The 18577-nt window shown below is 40.8% G+C and overlaps 1 protein-coding gene across 1 annotated transcript in view; it reads left to right on the forward strand.

Moving 5' to 3' along the window:
• The window catches only part of LOC129334311 (guanine nucleotide-binding protein G(q) subunit alpha), a 145150-nt gene that overhangs the window by 111811 nt on the left and 14762 nt on the right, over positions 1-18577 (forward strand). Inside the window, exons 4-5 of the mRNA XM_054986307.1 lie at positions 10290-10418; positions 11653-11782. Of these exons, the coding sequence (XP_054842282.1) occupies positions 10290-10418; positions 11653-11782 (259 nt within the window). The remainder of the gene's footprint in view (positions 1-10289; positions 10419-11652; positions 11783-18577) is intronic.

Genomic DNA, 18577 nt, shown 5'->3' on the forward strand with positions numbered 1-18577 from the left:
ATAAGAGGAGGATGGGGACATGCCAGCCCCATAAGTAAACTAGGTTTACATTGAGTTTGTTCTTAACATCTGAATTGATTTTCATCAGCAATTGTTAATCAGTGCAATAGCTGAAATCTTATCACAATTGCTTATCATAGAGCTTTATGGAAAGTATTTGGCAGTGGAAGATGCATAATAATGAATCATATATTAAGCTAAGTTTCATTTATTTAAGTTATTTATAGTCTGCCTTTCTCCTGTGGTCCTGGAAGCGGGGCAGTCCATACTCATAGGAACGCAGCTCCTCCTGTCTTAGGCAGGGCCAGTCAAATCAATCAATCCCAGAGGGAAGGGGCTTGTCCCTGGCTCACCAGTTTTTTCCAGCCCTTCTCAGAGCAGGACATCGAATTACTTGCTCCTCAGAGCAACAATCCCAGACAACAAAGAGAAGGAAGGAGGAAAGGAAAAACACAATTAGCTCACTGGGGAAAGGAGGGGTCCCCCCTTCCCCCCACAATTTATAGAAGGAAATGTGAAGCAAGCAGCAGAGATGACGTTCCTAGTCCCTCCTAGGATCTGGCATCTGCAAGGACTCCCTCCGAGCCTTCTATGACCTTTGATTGAGAGGGCTCTTGATCCCATCCATGCGGAGATGTGGTAGAGTCTTCAATTCCAGGCATGAGCGACACCAACATTTTAACAGCCCCTGGGAGCTTGGCCTGACCAGATGGAAGCAACAGCAGCAAAGGAAAAGCCAACAACAACGCTTCTGCCTCCTGAACCCCAGTAAGTGACTCATCCAGGGGCGCTGGTACCTTAAAGGTACTACTCGTGAGTAGTAACATGCCCAGAGGCAAACAGGACAGTAACTCCTGGGAGGTCGTTTCCCTGAAGTCTGTATAACCACCTTTGAATCTTCCCTCCTTTTTGCCCACTTTACCTTTCTCCCCCCCCCCCCCCCTTGCTTTCTTTTAGGTGGGAAAACCTTTTTGCTGGGAATGGCGGCCAAGGCAGGGCTGGACTCAACTAGAACGACAGAGGGAGCCCTCTGCAACTTAGATTTACCAAGCTTCCCTGCCTCTACCCAGTCACTACAACCCCCTTGCGAGAAGGGTCAGGAAACCAGTGAGATAGACCCCCCCCCCAGTCAAGATGAAAAATCCAACTGCCTGGCATGGCTCAAAGCAGAAATAAAAAAGGAATTCAAAGAAACCATCAAGGAGAACAAAGAACAGAACAGTATCCAGAAGGGGTAGTAAAAAGTTAGTTCCTGTTAAGAGCAAAAGAACTGAAAATCCCCATTCCTCACCAAAATCCAAAAAAACAACGGTAGAGGAGGCCCGGTCCTGGAGAACTCTAGCCTTCCAGAGGATCTCCACTCTGAATCTGAAATCTCAGAGCCCCCCTCAGAGAGCAAGGAAGGGGAACTATCAGAGGAAGAGGATGATACAATAGGCCCCATACAAACAAGGCTATTTCCTCAGGAGGTGTATTCTAGGCTGCTTCCAAAGGTACTAAGAGTACTAGAAATTCCCCAAACAGCCACAGGAAAAGAGGAAGTAGACCCATCCTTCCCTCAAGGCTCAGCGAGAGCACTACAAAAAATAGGAAATGTCCCTCTACCAGCAATGTTCCATAACCTGATGAAGGCAGAACGGGAAAACCCAGCCAAACCAAAAACGTATCAATCTATCTTCAATAAGTTTTACTCACTACTACCAGAAGCAGCAAAGAAGATCAAACTGCCGACAGTGGACGACCCAGTTACCAGCCTAGCCACCAATTTAGTCCTACCAATGGATGCTGGTCTGCCTAACGATCCATCTGACAAGAAGATACAATGAGCTGTACTCAGAGATTTTGAAGCCTCAGCTGCATTAGTAAGTGCCTCAGCGACAGGTTAATTATTTGCTAGAGCAGCATTTACATGGGCCTCAGACCTGGCAGCAGCGGGTAGCAAGATGCCCAAAGAGGTAAAAAACAAAGTCAAGAAGATAGCCGTGGCTACAGCTTTTGCAGCAGATGCTACGCTGGATGCCTTTCAAGTGTCTTCCAGAGTATGGAATTCAATGTCACAGCAAGGCGTAACACGTGACTGAGAAATTGGGACGTATACCCATCTGCATGGACCAAGGTAGCAGCAATACCTTTTACAGGGGCCACACCTTTCGGAGAGGCCCTGGACAAGTATCTAATGGAGGATACTGAGAAGAAAATAATTCTACCATCAAAAAAGAGGGAACCAAAGACCAAAAATAGACCACAACTATTTCAAGACCCCAAACGCCCCCTACAATTGGGACGCACTAGACCTTTCAAAGGCCACTGGCAACCAAGATCCAGAAGTGAGAATAGACCTTTTACCTTTCAGAAATGGGCAGCAACCAAAAGGACAAAAGAGAGGACACTCGGCATGACTATGACAAACACGTAAAAGCCATACAAATTGGGGGGGGGGGGGGTGCTTACAGGAATTTTCAAGCATGTGACAGCAAACAATCACAGACAAATGGGTACTGAACACAGTATCCACAGGATACTCTCTAGAGTTTGATTCAATACCACCAAAACGCCTTATTCATCTCCCAAGAAATCTATTGAAACAAAAGTATCTCAGGATAAGGAAGGCTATCTAACATCTGCTAGAAATAAGAGTTGTAGAACCAGTACCGACAATACAAGGATCAAGGAGTCTACTCAGTGTTCTTCATCGTACCAAAGAAAAATAGGGATGTCAGAGCCATCCTGGACCTGAAGTGGCTAAACCAGTACATTAAGTCACACAAGTTCAAGATGGAAACAATGAGCTCCATCATAGGCGGCCAACCAGAAAGTAGACTATCCAGCCTCCGTAAATTTGCTAGAGGCTTATCTGCATATACCCATAAAGGAAACACACAGAAAATATCTTTGCTTTGCGTACGACAGAGATCACTGGCAGTACAGAACTCTGCCATTCAGACTCAAATCATCCCCAAGAGTATTCACAAAGGTACTGGTGACACTAATAGTGTTCCTCAGAATCCAAGAGATATCATTATTCCCATGCCTGGATGATATTTTAATCAAAGCCTCGTCCCTGGCATCTGAACTGGAGGCAGTGAAACAAACAATAGACTGCCTGGAAAAAATCACGGCTTTGAGATCAACAGAGGAAAGAGCAGCCTGAAACTAGTATAAGTGATCCTACACCTGGGAGTCACAATAGACACAATGAAAGACAAGGTTTGTGTTTCAAAGGAGAGGCAACAGATCACTTCCATGATAAAAGTAGTACAGGAAAGAAAGTAGAGGTGATGCAACTAGCCAAACTCCAAGACATTCTACAATGGGCAGCGTTCCATACACTCCCATTACAGAGGTTCTTGCTACCGTTCCAAACAATAATGTCACACAAACATCAGAGAAAGGTACACATACCAGCAACGTTAAGTCAAGAATTGAATTGGTGGTTAGACCCAGACAGGGAACCCTGAGAATTGAATTGGTGGATAGAACCCTCAGGTAACGAAAGAGAGTTGTAATGACGACGGATGTGAGCCTGAAGGGCTGGGGAGCGCACACAAAGGACAGGATTGCCCAAGGTCTATGGCTAGCAGAAGAAAAGACAAACAGCATAAACCTACTAGAACTAAGGGCCATCAGGAAAGGACTACAAGAATTTCAAGGCAGCATATCAGAACACCGCAACTTCAAAAGCATCCATAAACAGACAAGGAATCAGATTCAAACCCCTGAACAGAGAAGCAGGTGCAATAATGGACTGGGCAAAGACAAACCTGATATCAATAAGAGCGGTACATGTTGCAGGTCAAGAGAATACAATAGGAGACTGGTTGAACAGACGCACAGTAGACCAGGTAGAATGGAAACTAAACAAAGAAGTTTTTGCACAGGTGTGCCAAAGATATGGGATTCCTGAGGTGGACTTGTTCACCAAGTACAGAACAACCAAGTGCAGAAGTTCCTCTCCAGAAGAAAGGATCAGAGAACCATAGGGACAGATGCACTGAACAGAGACTGGTCCCGGGAACTTCTATATGCCTTTCCCCCAATACAGATATTGGACAGGGTAATACAAAATATAGTGGAACAACAAGTGGTGATCCTGATAGCCCCCTACTGGCCGAGGAGGACTTGGTTCCAAGAGCTGATGAGACTGTCGAGTTCAGGACCATGGTGACTACCACACAGGATGGACCTGCTAACACAAGGGAAGACACAACATCCTGACCCGGCATCCCTAAGCCTCACACCCTGGAGACTGAGCACAGTCAGCTAAAAGAACTAGGATACTCGGAAAAAGTGATCTCCACCATGGTTGCCTCTAGGAAAGTCTCAGCAAACAAGAGCTACAACAACATAAGGCAGATTTTTCAGAGCTGGTATTGGAACAGAGAATATAACCCCTTAACAGCTTCAGTAAAAGAGATTTTGTTCTTCCTACAAGAAGGGCTGGACCAAGGTCTCAGCACTAGTATTTTAAAATGACACGTGGCAGCCATCTCCGCCATTAGGGGAGCTAAGAAGGGAACATCCCTCACTAGACAGACACATATTAAACCATTCCTGAGAGGAACGGTGGTGATAAACCCACCACAAATTCACAGGCTCCCAATAGTCTTAGCATAGTCTTAGCAGCACTCACAAAGGAATCTTTTGAACCCAAGGCATCTCACCCATTAAAGGAAGTGACACTCAAGACCATTTTCCTAACGGGTATTACCTCGGCAAGAAGGGTCTCAGAGATAAGAGCTCTATCAGTAGACAGAGAACTCTGCATCTTTCATAGCGATAAAGTAGTGTAAAGACCAAACCCAGCATTCATCCTGAAAGTGAATTCCTCCTTTCACACAGGAGAGGACATAATACTACCATCCTTTTGTACTAATCCAAAACACAAGAAATAAAAGGAACTGCACCGTCGAGACGTAAGAAAGGCTTTAAGTTATTATATAGAGAGGACTAAAAAGATACGCAAGGTAGAGAATATGTTTGCATCATTCAGAAGGTGCTCCCTAAGGCAAAGTGTATCCACATCCACATTAAGCAGATGGATTAGAGAATGTATCACTCTAAGCAATTGGACCCCCCTACAGGCATTACAGCTCACTCCCTCAGGGGAGCAGCCACATCAGCAGCATACAGAGCATTTCCTTCCCTGGAGATGATATGCAGAGCTGCAATATTGAAATCCGTACACTCTTTCACAAAGCATTATAGACTAAACAAACTGGAATCAGCAGAGGCAGCCTTCGAAAGGAGAGTGCTTCAACACACCCTTTAAACCTGGAAACCATTCATCCCACCAAAGGGTATACTGTTCGTTCTCTCTCTCTCTCTCTCTCTCTCTCTCTCTCTCTCTCTCTCTCTCTCTCCCCCTCTGTGAGTGTGTGAGTGTGTGAGTGTGTGAGTGTGAGAGATGAGTCTGGACTGCCCCACTCCCAGGACCACAAGAGAATGGGAGATTTGTATTCACTTACCGTGAAGCTTCCTTTCTCATTGGTCTGGGAGTGGGGCAGTCCAACCCTCCCATGTTTCCATGAGGAGAGGGTACGCTGGAAGCATGTAGGTCATCAAACCTTCAAAGCAGAAAAGGTTAAAGAAGAAATGTTTTTATGTACATAGTTAACATGTTAAATGTTCTACTTAAGCTTAATAGAGGAAAAGTGAGAAGGCAAAAGAAAAAACCTTGTAAAGGAGAATCAAGTGGAAATTTGGGCTTGAAAACAAACTGGGGAGCCAAGGACGAGCCCCTCCCCGCTGGGATTGATAAATTCGACCAGCCCTGCCTAAGAGAGGAGGACCTGTGTTCCTATGAGTATGGACTGCCCCACTCCCGGACCACTGATAAAGGAAGCTTCACAGTAAGTGAATATAAATCTTCCATTCTCTAGAGCTTATGGCAGATTACACAGTGTTGGTCAATACAATCGATGGCTGGGACATTCAGTAAACAATACAATAGGGTAAGAATTGCAGAAATTTGAAAACGAGCAGAAATCCAGAACAGAACTGAAAACAATACTGAAACAAAACTTAAGTGAATTGACATGACATGACTGTCCTATGTGGAACTATCCAGTAGGAGCATACTTACATCATTGGATAGTATGCAGAAGTACAGTCTGCAGTCCCTATTCCTTTACCAAACATCTCTCTGAACCATTTGCTTACAGTATATTTCTTCCCGAATAATTCAGTTTTGCATAGTTTGTGGAAACGTTCCTGACCTCTTCAGGCATATGAGTCAATAAGATGGGAGCCACCATGGAGAATGCAAGTGTATAGGCAGCTGTGGATTTTGCCCATTTGCAGGGTGGCACCTGCAGAAGGTCCTGTTCAGATAACCGAAGCTGCCATGGTAGAGCATAGGGAGGGATATGGTCCTGTAAATATGAAGGACCAAGACCACGAAGGGCTTGTATGTGATAGCCAAAACCGTGAATTGAGCCTCGGTAACTGATAAGCTGCCAATAGAGTGACTGCAGAATAGGAATAATAAGCATGCTTTGCCTAGCTCCTGATAATAATCAAGCTACAGCATTCTGTACTAACTGGAGTCCCCAAGTTGACTTTGAGGAAAGACCTATGCAGAGCGCATTGTAGTAGTTAGTCTCAATGTGGCTCAATGGGCTAAGCTACAAGTGACGAATGACACTTGAAAAACAAGTGTTCACTTGCCCTCCCCTCAATCCACTTGCTGTTCAAGTGTCATTCGTCACTTGTAGCTTGGCCCATAGTCTCAGGTGGCTTGATCAGCCATGTCAAGTTAGAGAGCCATCTTTAGGGCTAAACTGAGTTTGAACAAGGCATTTTTTGTGGCTATGTTTACTTCTCTGGCAGCAATGCTGGATCCACTATAACCCTATGGTTTTCTGCAAGGGTCAACTGAACACCATTGAAAGTGGAGAGTGCAGTGTCCTTCAGTATCTCTGCTTTACCATCCAGCATCACCTCTGTCTTGTCTGGGTTCAGTTTCAGTTTGTTCACTTTTAGCCATTTGACTGCAGGCAATGGCTTACGGCCTCTACTGTGTCACCAGAAGATTTGGATAGCAAGATAGAGCACTAGCTGTCATCCACATATTGATAAAACTATGAATGATTTCTCCTAAAGACTTTAGATAGAGGTTGGGACAGACAGAATAGATCGTTTTCTTCCAGCCACGTCTCTGTTATGCAAGCTATGTCAGTTCCCTCTTTCTGTAACATCCTGGCAAGGTGTGTAGTTTGTGCCTCACCGATCTGACATTGTGTAGTTTTAGTGAAGAGCTGGGGGGCCCTGCAGCAAGCAACTATAGGGATGCTACAGAGGACAGACATAATCTGTTGACTAACAGCAAATTTGTCTGGCTTAAAATTGAATTATTAATAGTTAATTGATGACAGTAGTAAAATTTGTAGCGGCACTGAAATAAATGCAACTCTCAATGATTTCAGGTAACACGCAGAAACCATCTTATATGTCATCCCTCATCTGTCAGTTGAGTTTAATTGACACTTCCAGGCATCAGCTACAAGACAGTAGGTGCAGTTGACCAGGTTGAGCATTAATTTTTTCTTAGTATAGAGGAGTAAGCTAGGCAAATAACTAAATTCAAGGAGAGCTGAATTTAGGGATTAAAGACAACTGAATTGCAGTCAGTAGGCAAGCCAAATGTCTAGGATGGTCCCTCCACCCCGGAAGTGGTCTGTCTGTGTGTCTGTCTGTGTGTCTGTGTGTCTGTCTGTCTAATCGTGGTCTGTGACCCAGGAAAGATGTAATGCTGCACAATCTCCTGTGTTAGAAGATTGGCTGCACCGTGCACCCCTCTCCCGACAGCATGCTCTTTTCTCTTCATTCATTTTCCAAGTGCATCATGGTTACCATTAAATCTGCATTGGTATTTTCACTGACCAAGGTTAACCATGGAAAGCTATCCATAAGTAGTGAAAATGCTGGTGCAGATACGGAGCTAAAGCAGTCCTTGTGAAGAGCAACATAACATTTCTGGTTTCTTTTTCTTTTTAATATGTCGTCATTGCTTTCATTCCACCTCATTTTTGTTGCTGCAATTGATTCATGTGTTTCTTTTCCTTTATACTATTTATACACAATTGACAGCACATGGAGACAAAATGGTGAGTAAATAGACTCACATGTTCATTTTTCACAAGCAAGAAGTTGAAATAGGAATATCCTTATCAAGCTAACAAGTTCGTAAAATTAGGTCTCGTCCCTAGTCAGTTCCAAGGATGAAAGGAAAAAGGAAAGGTGTGGGAGTGGAGGAGGAATAGAGGTGCATGTGATTTTGTAATATGGTCTCTGTCTCCTAAGCAACCTCAGGAGAGAAGACAGCATTGAGTCTACACTGGGTCAATGCAAATCAGTTTCTAAGCTATTCATGGAGAAACAATAAGAGGACTCCCAAGGACTTGTGGTGGGCATCTCATTTTCCTCTCCCCCACTTTATCCTCTTTCCCTTTCCTAAAAGCTCCATTTATCTGCTCCCTTTTCCTCCTCCTTTCTCTCCTTCCTACTCACCAACGTAGCGTCTGCTGCAAATGCTATAGCCAAGGCTATCTTATCCTCATAATTATCCCATGAGGTAGGTTAGTCTGAGAGTGTGTGATGGGCCTGTAGTCACCCAGTGATTTTTCATGGCAGAGTGGGGATTTGAACCTGGATCTCCCAGATCTTAGTCTGAAACCCAAACCCTCCACACTCCCTGCTTCTCCCCTTGAAGCCAGCTGAGTGACCTTGGGTCAGTCACAGCTTCTCAGAGCTGTCTCAGCCCCACCCACGTCACAGGGTGATTGTCGTGAGGATAATAATAACACACTTGGTAAACCACTCTGAGTGGGCATTAAGTTGTCCTGTAGGGTGGTATATAAATCAAATGTTATTAATAAGAGTAATTCGACAGTGGAATGAGCTGCCTGAGGATGTGGTAAGTTACCCCTCAGTGCCAGTCTTCAGGAAGAGGCTAGACAAATACTCGTCAGGAATGTTTTAGGCTGTTCTTGCATTGGGCAAGGGGTTGGACTAGATGGTTTGTAAGGGCCCTTTCAGCTCTGTGTTTCTGTGATTTTATTATTCTTCCTAAGATTCATTTTCTTACATTCAGTTGTTGCTGCTTGTTTGGGAAGAGTGTGCTTCATAGTGCTGTCTTTGGTTGATATTTAAAAGTCTCTTGTGATGAATATTGCCCACTCAGTATTTCTCAAGTTCCTGGAGCACAACTTAAGTGTATTAAAGATATTTTGAATATTTTGAGTCATTAGAAGCCTCCCTGTGTTATACAAATGCATATCATGTGTATTCTTAATTTACGTTTAAATAATAGAACCAAGGAAATGATTGGGTAACAAGTACATATATAAGAATTTTTTAAAGAGTTCTTCAATACCTACAAGGTTATTTTTTATAAACAATATAAAAGGAAGAATTAATTTTTTAAAAGTTTGCAGGTATTTTCTTTAGGCTTTTTTTTTTACACATATCAGCTTCACTTTACAATCTGTATTTGATAAGCCAGATGCTTTCAAGCAAGTTCTGATTTCCCCTTCTTTCCATAAAGTCATATTCTCTTTTATTCTTTTTAAGATTAGATAGAAACTAATCTTGGACAGCAGTTTCTAATACCATTATGGCAAAGAAACATGACACAGAAGCAGCATGGTATTCCTAGCCAGACATCATTTACATAGATCTGCTGCACAAACTGCATTTTGGTGACACTGGTAGTGTCCCAAATCTTTCCTTTTTGAGAACATCTCTTAAGGAAGCCTGTCTTAATCAGTAACTTTTATGTAACTATTGGAACATGGAAAAATAAGGTCTCCGTATAATAGGGAAGAGAAATCCTTGTGATTCTGGTCATTTTGCAGCACAAGATTTCTTTGCCGATCTGTGTCTTGCAGCCAGCATTCTGGCCCAACAAAGTTGATCTTAGTTATGCCAGTTTCTTGCAACATATTTTTTGTTCAAATGCCCCCTCCTGTGGTGAGAGCTGGTATTTATAGGCTACTTCCCAATTTTTTTAGCAGTCCTAATACACTGGACATTTTGAGAACATCTTGGGGCAATTTTCAAGTAAAAAGAAGAAAAGCCAAGTTACACAGATTCTCTAGATTCTGGTATCAACATTCCTGTTGGGTTTTTTCCCCAAAGGTTTTTGAAAATTTATCTTAGCCTTTCTATAGTGTGTTACATTCTCTCTCAAACTCTTACTAGTCTTGTTCCTTTTTAACATAGTACTGCTCCTTCCTTCAATAGGATTGTAATATCACTACCTTGCGTTCCTGTTTCTCTCCTGTCCATAGTTATCTTAACGACTTGGACCGTATAGCAGATTCTGGCTATCTGCCTACTCAACAAGATGTGCTTAGAGTTCGAGTTCCAACAACAGGAATTATTGAATATCCATTTGACTTACAAAGTGTCATTTTCAGGTAGATATTCAATTACTTTTTAAATACTTAATATGTTACCTCTCAGTTTCCTTATCAGGTATACAAAAATATGTTGATTACCAGGTGTAATGACAGAAATTGCTAATTTTAAAGTGTATGTGTTTTTTGAGAAAATAAGCCAGAACATGACTATGATAACATGGGTACAAATTCAGGCAAACCATTATATCTTTGACATTTGTACCACCTCAGCACAATATGTATTGATCCTTATTTTTTCAAAGTGGAAGAATAACAAATTGGGGATGAGGGAGAGGTACATTAACCCTACGTATTTGTATTTGCATTAATGTGCAAGTACAACTTCATAGGACATAGCATTCAGTTGCACCTAAAACTTTTCCCCCGTGATTGCACATTTCTCTACATACATAAAATTTTTCTATTCTCCCTCTGAGGCGGAGGACATCTTGGGTGACTCCCACCATCCAATCAGGGAGGCAGGAAACTCCATACTTTTCCTTCATTCTGATGATGTGTGGGTCATATTTCTATTTGAAATATTTCTATTTTCAGCTCTAAGTTACATCAACTTAGGATGTAAATGTTATAGCTTGCATCCCCAAGTCATCAGTTATTGCAATTAATTATCAGTTTATTAATGTAAAGTCCTGTGTGCAATTGTTGCTCAACTTTGTGTTTTATGCATTTTATTTCTGTGTTAGATTGTCACTAGTGGTACATGTTTTAAAATAAATCAAAAGTACGAAAGGGAGGAGACTGCACGTTTCAGAGTTTTTTCAGCTGCACTTATAATTTACCTGTAATATTTTTATAACCTGTTTTCAAAAACTTTTATACTTGAACTCAAATTAGTGAATTCTTTGTTCCATGATGCATGTGGCGTTTAATCTCTCAACAAAAACTAAAAATCTAATTGAATAAATTAAACATTCTAAGTATAACATAAGAATTCTTAACATTATAAAGTTGTACTCAGTGTATTAAATGGTGCAATCTCATTGCAGTTATGTTGAAATATATGATGATGTTATTGGGCTTCTATTAATCTGGCCCTAATTTCTGTAGGCCTTTCACAAAACAGATCATATATCTGTCTTTTGTTTAAATATGAAAGAAGTGCCAGTATATGGTTAGCTGGCTCTGTTGCCATTCAAATCTATTTTAAGAACTTGCATAATACTATGTAAATGTTTTATCATAATTTTTATGTCTTAGTTTCTTTATCTTTGTGGATTTTCTAATATTGCAGAATGGTGGATGTGGGAGGCCAAAGATCAGAGCGGAGAAAATGGATACACTGCTTTGAAAATGTCACATCTATCATGTTTCTAGTAGCCCTTAGTGAATATGATCAAGTTCTTGTGGAATCAGACAATGAGGTAAGCAATGGGAATTCCTGCTACCATAGAAGCCTTCTTGTGTGCTGAGATTTTCTTATGGCATTCTGATGTGGCACTGAATTTTGGGAATAAGAACTTTTACATGATGGCACTAATGTTGTTGAACATCCTGCTCAAACAAGTTTGTCAGGATGGCTCTCCAGTGAGCTTTCAGAAATTAATTTTTTTAGAGGGCTGTGGAGTGCCTTGGCTACATTATATATTTTTGGCTGCTTCCGGTGAATGTTTTGTATGGATTGCTGATGTTCTGCTATTTGTTTGAGTTACTTCTAGACCTCTTGAGGCGAGTGAAAAGGTGATACATAAATTCAACAAATAATAAAAGGATTCAATAAATGGAGTTTAAATCTGCATTTGTTCTGTATCCAGAATGCGAATCTGAGATAAACTAGCGAACTCTTCCATTGATAGAAGACTTCTTTCTAGTCCTCATTTGGGCGCTATATGAGATGCAGTAGGCAAGGGCATCTCACTGAACCCATCCAAACCCTTAGAGGCGTTAGGCAAGGTTCCCTGTTAGCACCAGCATTATTTATCTTCTATATAAACAATCTAGTTAGCTGGCTTAATTCACCCACAGTCCATCATCCCAAACTTGCTAAAAGGACAGTACCTGTCCTATTATACGCTGATGACACAGTGTTTCTTTCTAGAGCTCCTGTTGGGCTGAGGAGAGCCCTGGGGAAGCTCTCCTTATATTGTGAAAATGAGTCCCTCAAAATCAACTGTCAGAAAACCAAGATAGTTGTTTTTGGGCGCAGATGGAAGACCCGGCCTTGGTCAATTAATGGCCATTGCATTGAACAAATTAACAACTTTAAATATCTGGGGGTAGTTCTGCAGGCCTCGGGCTCTAGACTCCAACATAGTAACTATGCAGCAGACCGAGGAGAAAGATCGGCAAATAGTATTGCAAAATTTATCACTCTCAAGGAGGTTGGTTTGTCCCTGCAGCTCTTAAACTATTTAAGGCCAAGACTTTAGCCCAACTGTTAATATGGTTCCTTTATGGAGCTACCCAGCTCGTGTTTGGTACCACAAGAAAGAGTTCAATCTAAATTCCTAAGAACCGTTTTACAGGTTCCTAGGTGTGTGTCAAATGCTAGGGTAAGATTGGAGATAGGTTGTTTAAAAGTTGAAGTCTGGGTCTGTATTCTATCCATATATGTGTGGTTAAAGGAATATCTTAACCCACAAGGTCCATTCCCCTTGATATTTTGTGACAACTTTCAATCTAGCTGGTTAAAGGCTGTTCAAAGTCATCTGTTGAGAATTGGACCCTCCCCCCAAATGCTCCTATCCTGTGGAGTGGAGCACACAAAAAAACTAGTTCAGCAAAAACTTGAAGATCTAGAACGCCAAACCGACTGTCCCAGCCTTCAAAATACCAAGGTTTTGGTAAACATCAAATAATTTGCCTGTTCTGCAGAGTATTTAACAACTCTCGAAGTAAAAGTGTTTAGAAGAGCCTTCTGTACAAGAACATTCCTTTTACCCAAAAGTTCTGTACTTCTCGGCTAAGGGAGGTTGAGTCCATGGAACATAGGTTTTTACATGCCCTTACTATAAGGTGGCACATAGTGAGATCATTATCCCGTTGTTCAAAAAAAACCTGGGCCTCTCAGAAAAAGCTAGACTTGAGTTTCTTCCTTCCAAAAGAGACACCAAAATTACTTACCAAGTAACCAGTTTCTGTATGGTAGTACTCGGGCTAAGGAAATTTTATGGTATTTATATTGTAATATAACTGCTTTATATTCTTAATATTATATTTAAATGTGGATTTTAAGTGTGTATTTCGTTTTGTATGTTTGGTCTAAGGACTGCAGCAATAAAATGAATGATTGAAGTTCTCTAAAAAGTATTAATACAAAACCAAAATGAAGTAAACTATTGCATAATCATTCAATGATCCATCAAAAGATTGCTCAAAAGTATGAAACAGCTGTGATTTCATGTCTCCATATCATTTTTCAGTGAAGGCTTACACTTTCAGTTGAATGTTACTGAGAGATTACCACACATTATAGTGTTTCCTAGTCCACCGCAGGCTCTACGAAGCCAAATGTGTTCCATGAAGTCTTTGTGTGGAGCTTCTAGCTATTTTTAAAACTTCATTCAGTTATGTTACCTAAATCAGTCCCTGTGTCAAGCCTGTCAGGTTTTACATGAAGAACTGAAAAATGAGTCCCAGAGCAAAAAAGGATCTTTTGAGTCAGTTATGTACATGGATCCTAATTTGGCATGATAAATCCTTGAGGAGGAAAAGATGCAAAAGACATAGGTATTTAACCAGCTAATAACTTATCCTCCAAGGTATAGAGCAGAAAGAGAGGAATAAATACAAAAGTATAATATAGTGAGACTGGACTGTTTAATTACAATAATACTATGACAGTTTACATGTGACAGTCTAATAACAATCATTCACATTTGCACAATCCTAATATGCAGTTATGTTACCAAGTACCCAATTTAATTTATTCCAAATCTTGTTCTGCCCACATGGCTAGTCCAGAGCAAACCAACCTGGAGGGTACCTAAAAAGAGACCAGAAGATGTGATGGGATACATGGGGAAGCAATTTCGAACAGGAAGGAAGGTGTCCCTAATCAGATGGAGAAGGCTATAATTTAGTTTAATGATAGTGCTTATTTGACCAACAGACCACACTAAATACTACAAAAATAAAAAATATAAAAAATAAACCATTTTTAAACGTCTTGATGTTACCATACTTTAAATCCTTTGGGTTTAAAAACATAAGCAAAAAATTTGGCTACAGCCATTATTACTCCTAAGTCCACACCTTCCAGAAGTATTTTTACCTTGTCTGGTATAGCCAACCCTTCATTGTCACAGAAAATAGGAGTAATCCACATATCCCTTATACCACAAAAAATGTTGCATTCTAATAAACAATGCTCTAAAGTTTCTATCTGTTCAGTAGTACAGTCACAAAGTCTATCAGAATGTGGAATACTTTGTATTCGGCCTTGCATAACTTGAGAAGGAATAGAATTTAGTCTAGCAAGCATAAATGATCTCCTGTATCATTAAAATCTAGCTGTGGTAAAGGCACCTTTCGATAGGATAAGATATAAAGGAGAGCATACCCTATGGGCTTTCTGCACAGTACTCAAAAGATCCAAAGTATACAAGCGTTTAGTTACCAAAGAGCATGCTGCTAACCTTCCCATGCTCACTAACTCACTATTGTTAAGCCTCAGCAGCTGAAGTCTAGTCTCCATTCATTTCCTCCATGGAGAGACATATACATCAGATTTTAATAAGCAGAGACACTCATTACCTTCTGTAGCAAATAGAATATTCAACCAGAGCCCACAGGCCATTGCCCAAGCTCGCGGTTCCAGAGATCACAGGCCCAGTTCCACCCTTAAAGAGACATTAGCCACACAATTTGGTACACTTGTGATCTTCCACAGAAATAATACAAAGGGGAATCTAATGTCTCTCCGCAGGCCTCGATCCATATTGGAGCTCCGTAAAGAAGTTGACCACTTATTTTGCATTAAAAACTGAAAGAGCAGCAGGAACAAACTGACCGCCTTTATTATATAAGCCAGTTTGGTGTAGTGGTTAAGAGCGTGTGACTTTAATCTGGAGAGCCGGGTTTGATTCCTATTGTATACTGAGCCTGGAGCTCAGAATGATTTCAGCCCAGAGTGGTTTCAGCTCAACAACATGCTTTATTGCCAACCAGAGCAAACAACAGTGGCAACTCCCGTGTAAAACTGCTAACGAGGAAGGAAACCCTCACGGGAGAAAGGAAATAATACAAATAATACAAATCTTGCTTCAATTTAAAGTACAGTTGCTAATAGTCACTTCTATTGTTTCATATACAGTCAATTGGATGACCAAAATATATCAAAAGAACTCGATGTAGTTAGGATTCATATAACAAGGAAACAAAAGTCCGGGAGAGACACATAAAGACCTCTGCCTTTGGCAGAGACTTTATTTTGGACAACGGGACCAATTACACCCAGAGAAGATACGATGTGGTCTCTTTATGTGTCTCTCCTGGAGTTTTGTTTCCTTGTTATATGGCCTTGGGTACGAGGAGATCTGGTGGGTCAAACAAAAGAACCTTGATCAGTGTTCTCCTTGGGCATTCAGGCATTCAGACTACTTCCACTTCAAAGCACAGCACATAGGAGTATCCCTGCCTTAACTGAGAGATCTTGCATTAATTTCAAAATAGATGAATTTTGTCTGTGCCTCTGATATCTTATGGCCAAAGATCTTGGTATGCAAAAGAAATGAGTCCCTTGTCCCTTGTGTTATGTACCAAGGACAGGATAAGATTTATTCACCTAACCTGAAGGCATAGTTGAGTTAACTGCCTTCACCTTTCAGAGGCAGTGGACTGATTCAAATATTCCACACTCAGCGATGAATAGACCTTGTTGGTTTCCAGGCAGCTCTGATGATTTTGAGACCCTCCCCATGGCCTGTGGAAGCCGTAGCTACATAGAATGATGATAAGTTGGGGCCATAAAGAGAGTCACTCCTTGACTCTCCCATCCTCTCCCATGCTCTGGTAGGCTTTCGGCTCTGTGGTTTACCAGAGAGCTGGGGGATAGATATGAAGTGGATTGGCAGATGACTGAAATAACACTGACTAGATGGTGTGGCCTGAATCAGATGGAGCACACAATATAGCCCATTTTCAGGACTTTGAGGTGGTGGTGGTGGTGATTAAAAAGGCTTTTTTCTCCACTACCATTGTGTCAACTGTGTCTCATTCAGCTTAGTTGGTTAAAGTAGTTCACTATATGATATTTAAGTCCTGCCTTGTCAGTGTTACTAAATGGTCCCTAACTGTGATGTTGCATTTGTGAGGTTCTTTGCTAATAAAATCTCTTTCTCTGTTATGACTTGGAGACCAAATTGAGAGGATGTATGGTATGTGAACTATCAGAGGTGTCTTCTTGTCATTTTGCTATGGATAGAAATGTTTTGATTCTGCTCATGGATGCTGACAAGATTCTTGGGTGTGGATAGCTATCTCCTGTGCACTTCGCCCATGACCATCATGCCTTCTAATGTAATGCCCGAAATCCCAGATATCCTTTCTAGTGTTTATCTAACCATCAGAATATTCACATTGCTCTTTACTGTTATTACAGAGTAATACTCAATTATACACTGCCTTACTGTAAGTCTGTCATATTCATAAACAGATAAAGATTGTAAGTAAACACATTTAAATAAAATCATAACTCTTTATTATAAAGTTTCTATATTTCATATATTTTGCATTTTGCTTAACATGACAACATGTATAATTTTAAAATTAAATGTTACTGTAGTTTAGATTTTTCATAACATGGTTCAGTTTAGGTTGAAAAAAGATAAAACACAACTCTAATCACATCCATTAATCACACTATAGGACGATACAATATAGAAAGAGATTATGTATTTCAGTAGGTCAGTCAAATGTAGCAAACTCTGGGTGTCATATAATTTACTATTTATATTGCAGAATTGTATAGCTTTAATTTGTGCAGTTATTTTGTTAACTACTAAAAATTGTATGTCATATCATACCAAGTATTTATGGCTGGTGTAAGTTTGCTTTTCCAATGAACAGACGAGACTTTGGTCCTCCCTTGGCAGGGGTGGGGGAGCATTGCCAAGATTTTGACGGGCTGACATGAACATTGTCTATGGAAAGTACTTCAAATAAATAACATTTCAGATAAATATCTGAGAACATCTCAGTTCTGTTCAGACAAGTATCTTTAAGACGGGTGTTGGCAGACAGATGGCAGCTGAAACGGCTGGTGAGACCTGTCCTTTTTTGGCTTTGATTCCCACCCTATGTATTTTGAAAGCCTTTAGACTGTGGATTTACTTCAAGTAATTTGGGTTGCAGTTAGCTTTTTTAATATAGTTTTTTGGATTTTCATATTGTGGTCAAGCCAATCAACATATCTTCATGTGTGTTAATCTTTATAGCCCTAGACCAACTCTACCAGTACAGAAATAGTTAAAGCTTCCATTGCGATCTGAAATCCCAGCACTTCTGTCAATGTTACAGCAATGCATTGTTGAATACTAGTGCAATATGTTTTTCATTATAAATCTATGAAATTACCTGTATAAATAGGAAACATCATCACAGCCAGAAATTTTCATTGCAGTATTTTCCTGGAAATTACACTGGGCTCCATTATTACACTGCATAAAATATTACACAGCTGTTTGATTTTTTTTTTTTTGGCTTGGCTTAGTGCAGAAGAGTACTTGGACAAAATCCCATGGCAGCTTTGCATAATGTTCCCACACACACACACCAGAGTCTTAAGGGGTCTGCTAAGCTTGAGAGCCTGGACTACAGCAGTTAGCATGTCAATCTAGGATTTGGAAGACCCAGGTTCAGGTCACCACTCTGCCATGAAACATGCTGAGTGGCCTTGTTTCAGTAGCTCTCTCTCTCAGCATAAGCAATCTCATAGGCCATTTAGTTATTTGGCAGACTAAGCCTATGAATCTCTACTTCTGCTACGGTGACTACGGGAAAGGCATCTGGGTGTAGGAAAATGGCTGGGAATGCAGCTGTCCTCATTGAACTCTGGTAACTTGGAAGCTTTGGTCCACTGGGGAAAATTCCTCACCTGGGTATAACAGAGAGGCCTATAGGAGCCATTTTACTACAAAAGATGTTAATGCTATTGTTAAATTTAGATTTTTTTAAATAGGTGAGCACTAGAGATGGGCACAAACAGAAAAAAAACCCGA

This window comes from Eublepharis macularius, chromosome 8, assembly GCF_028583425.1.
Source record: "Eublepharis macularius isolate TG4126 chromosome 8, MPM_Emac_v1.0, whole genome shotgun sequence".
Classification (NCBI taxonomy): domain Eukaryota; kingdom Metazoa; phylum Chordata; class Lepidosauria; order Squamata; family Eublepharidae; genus Eublepharis; species Eublepharis macularius.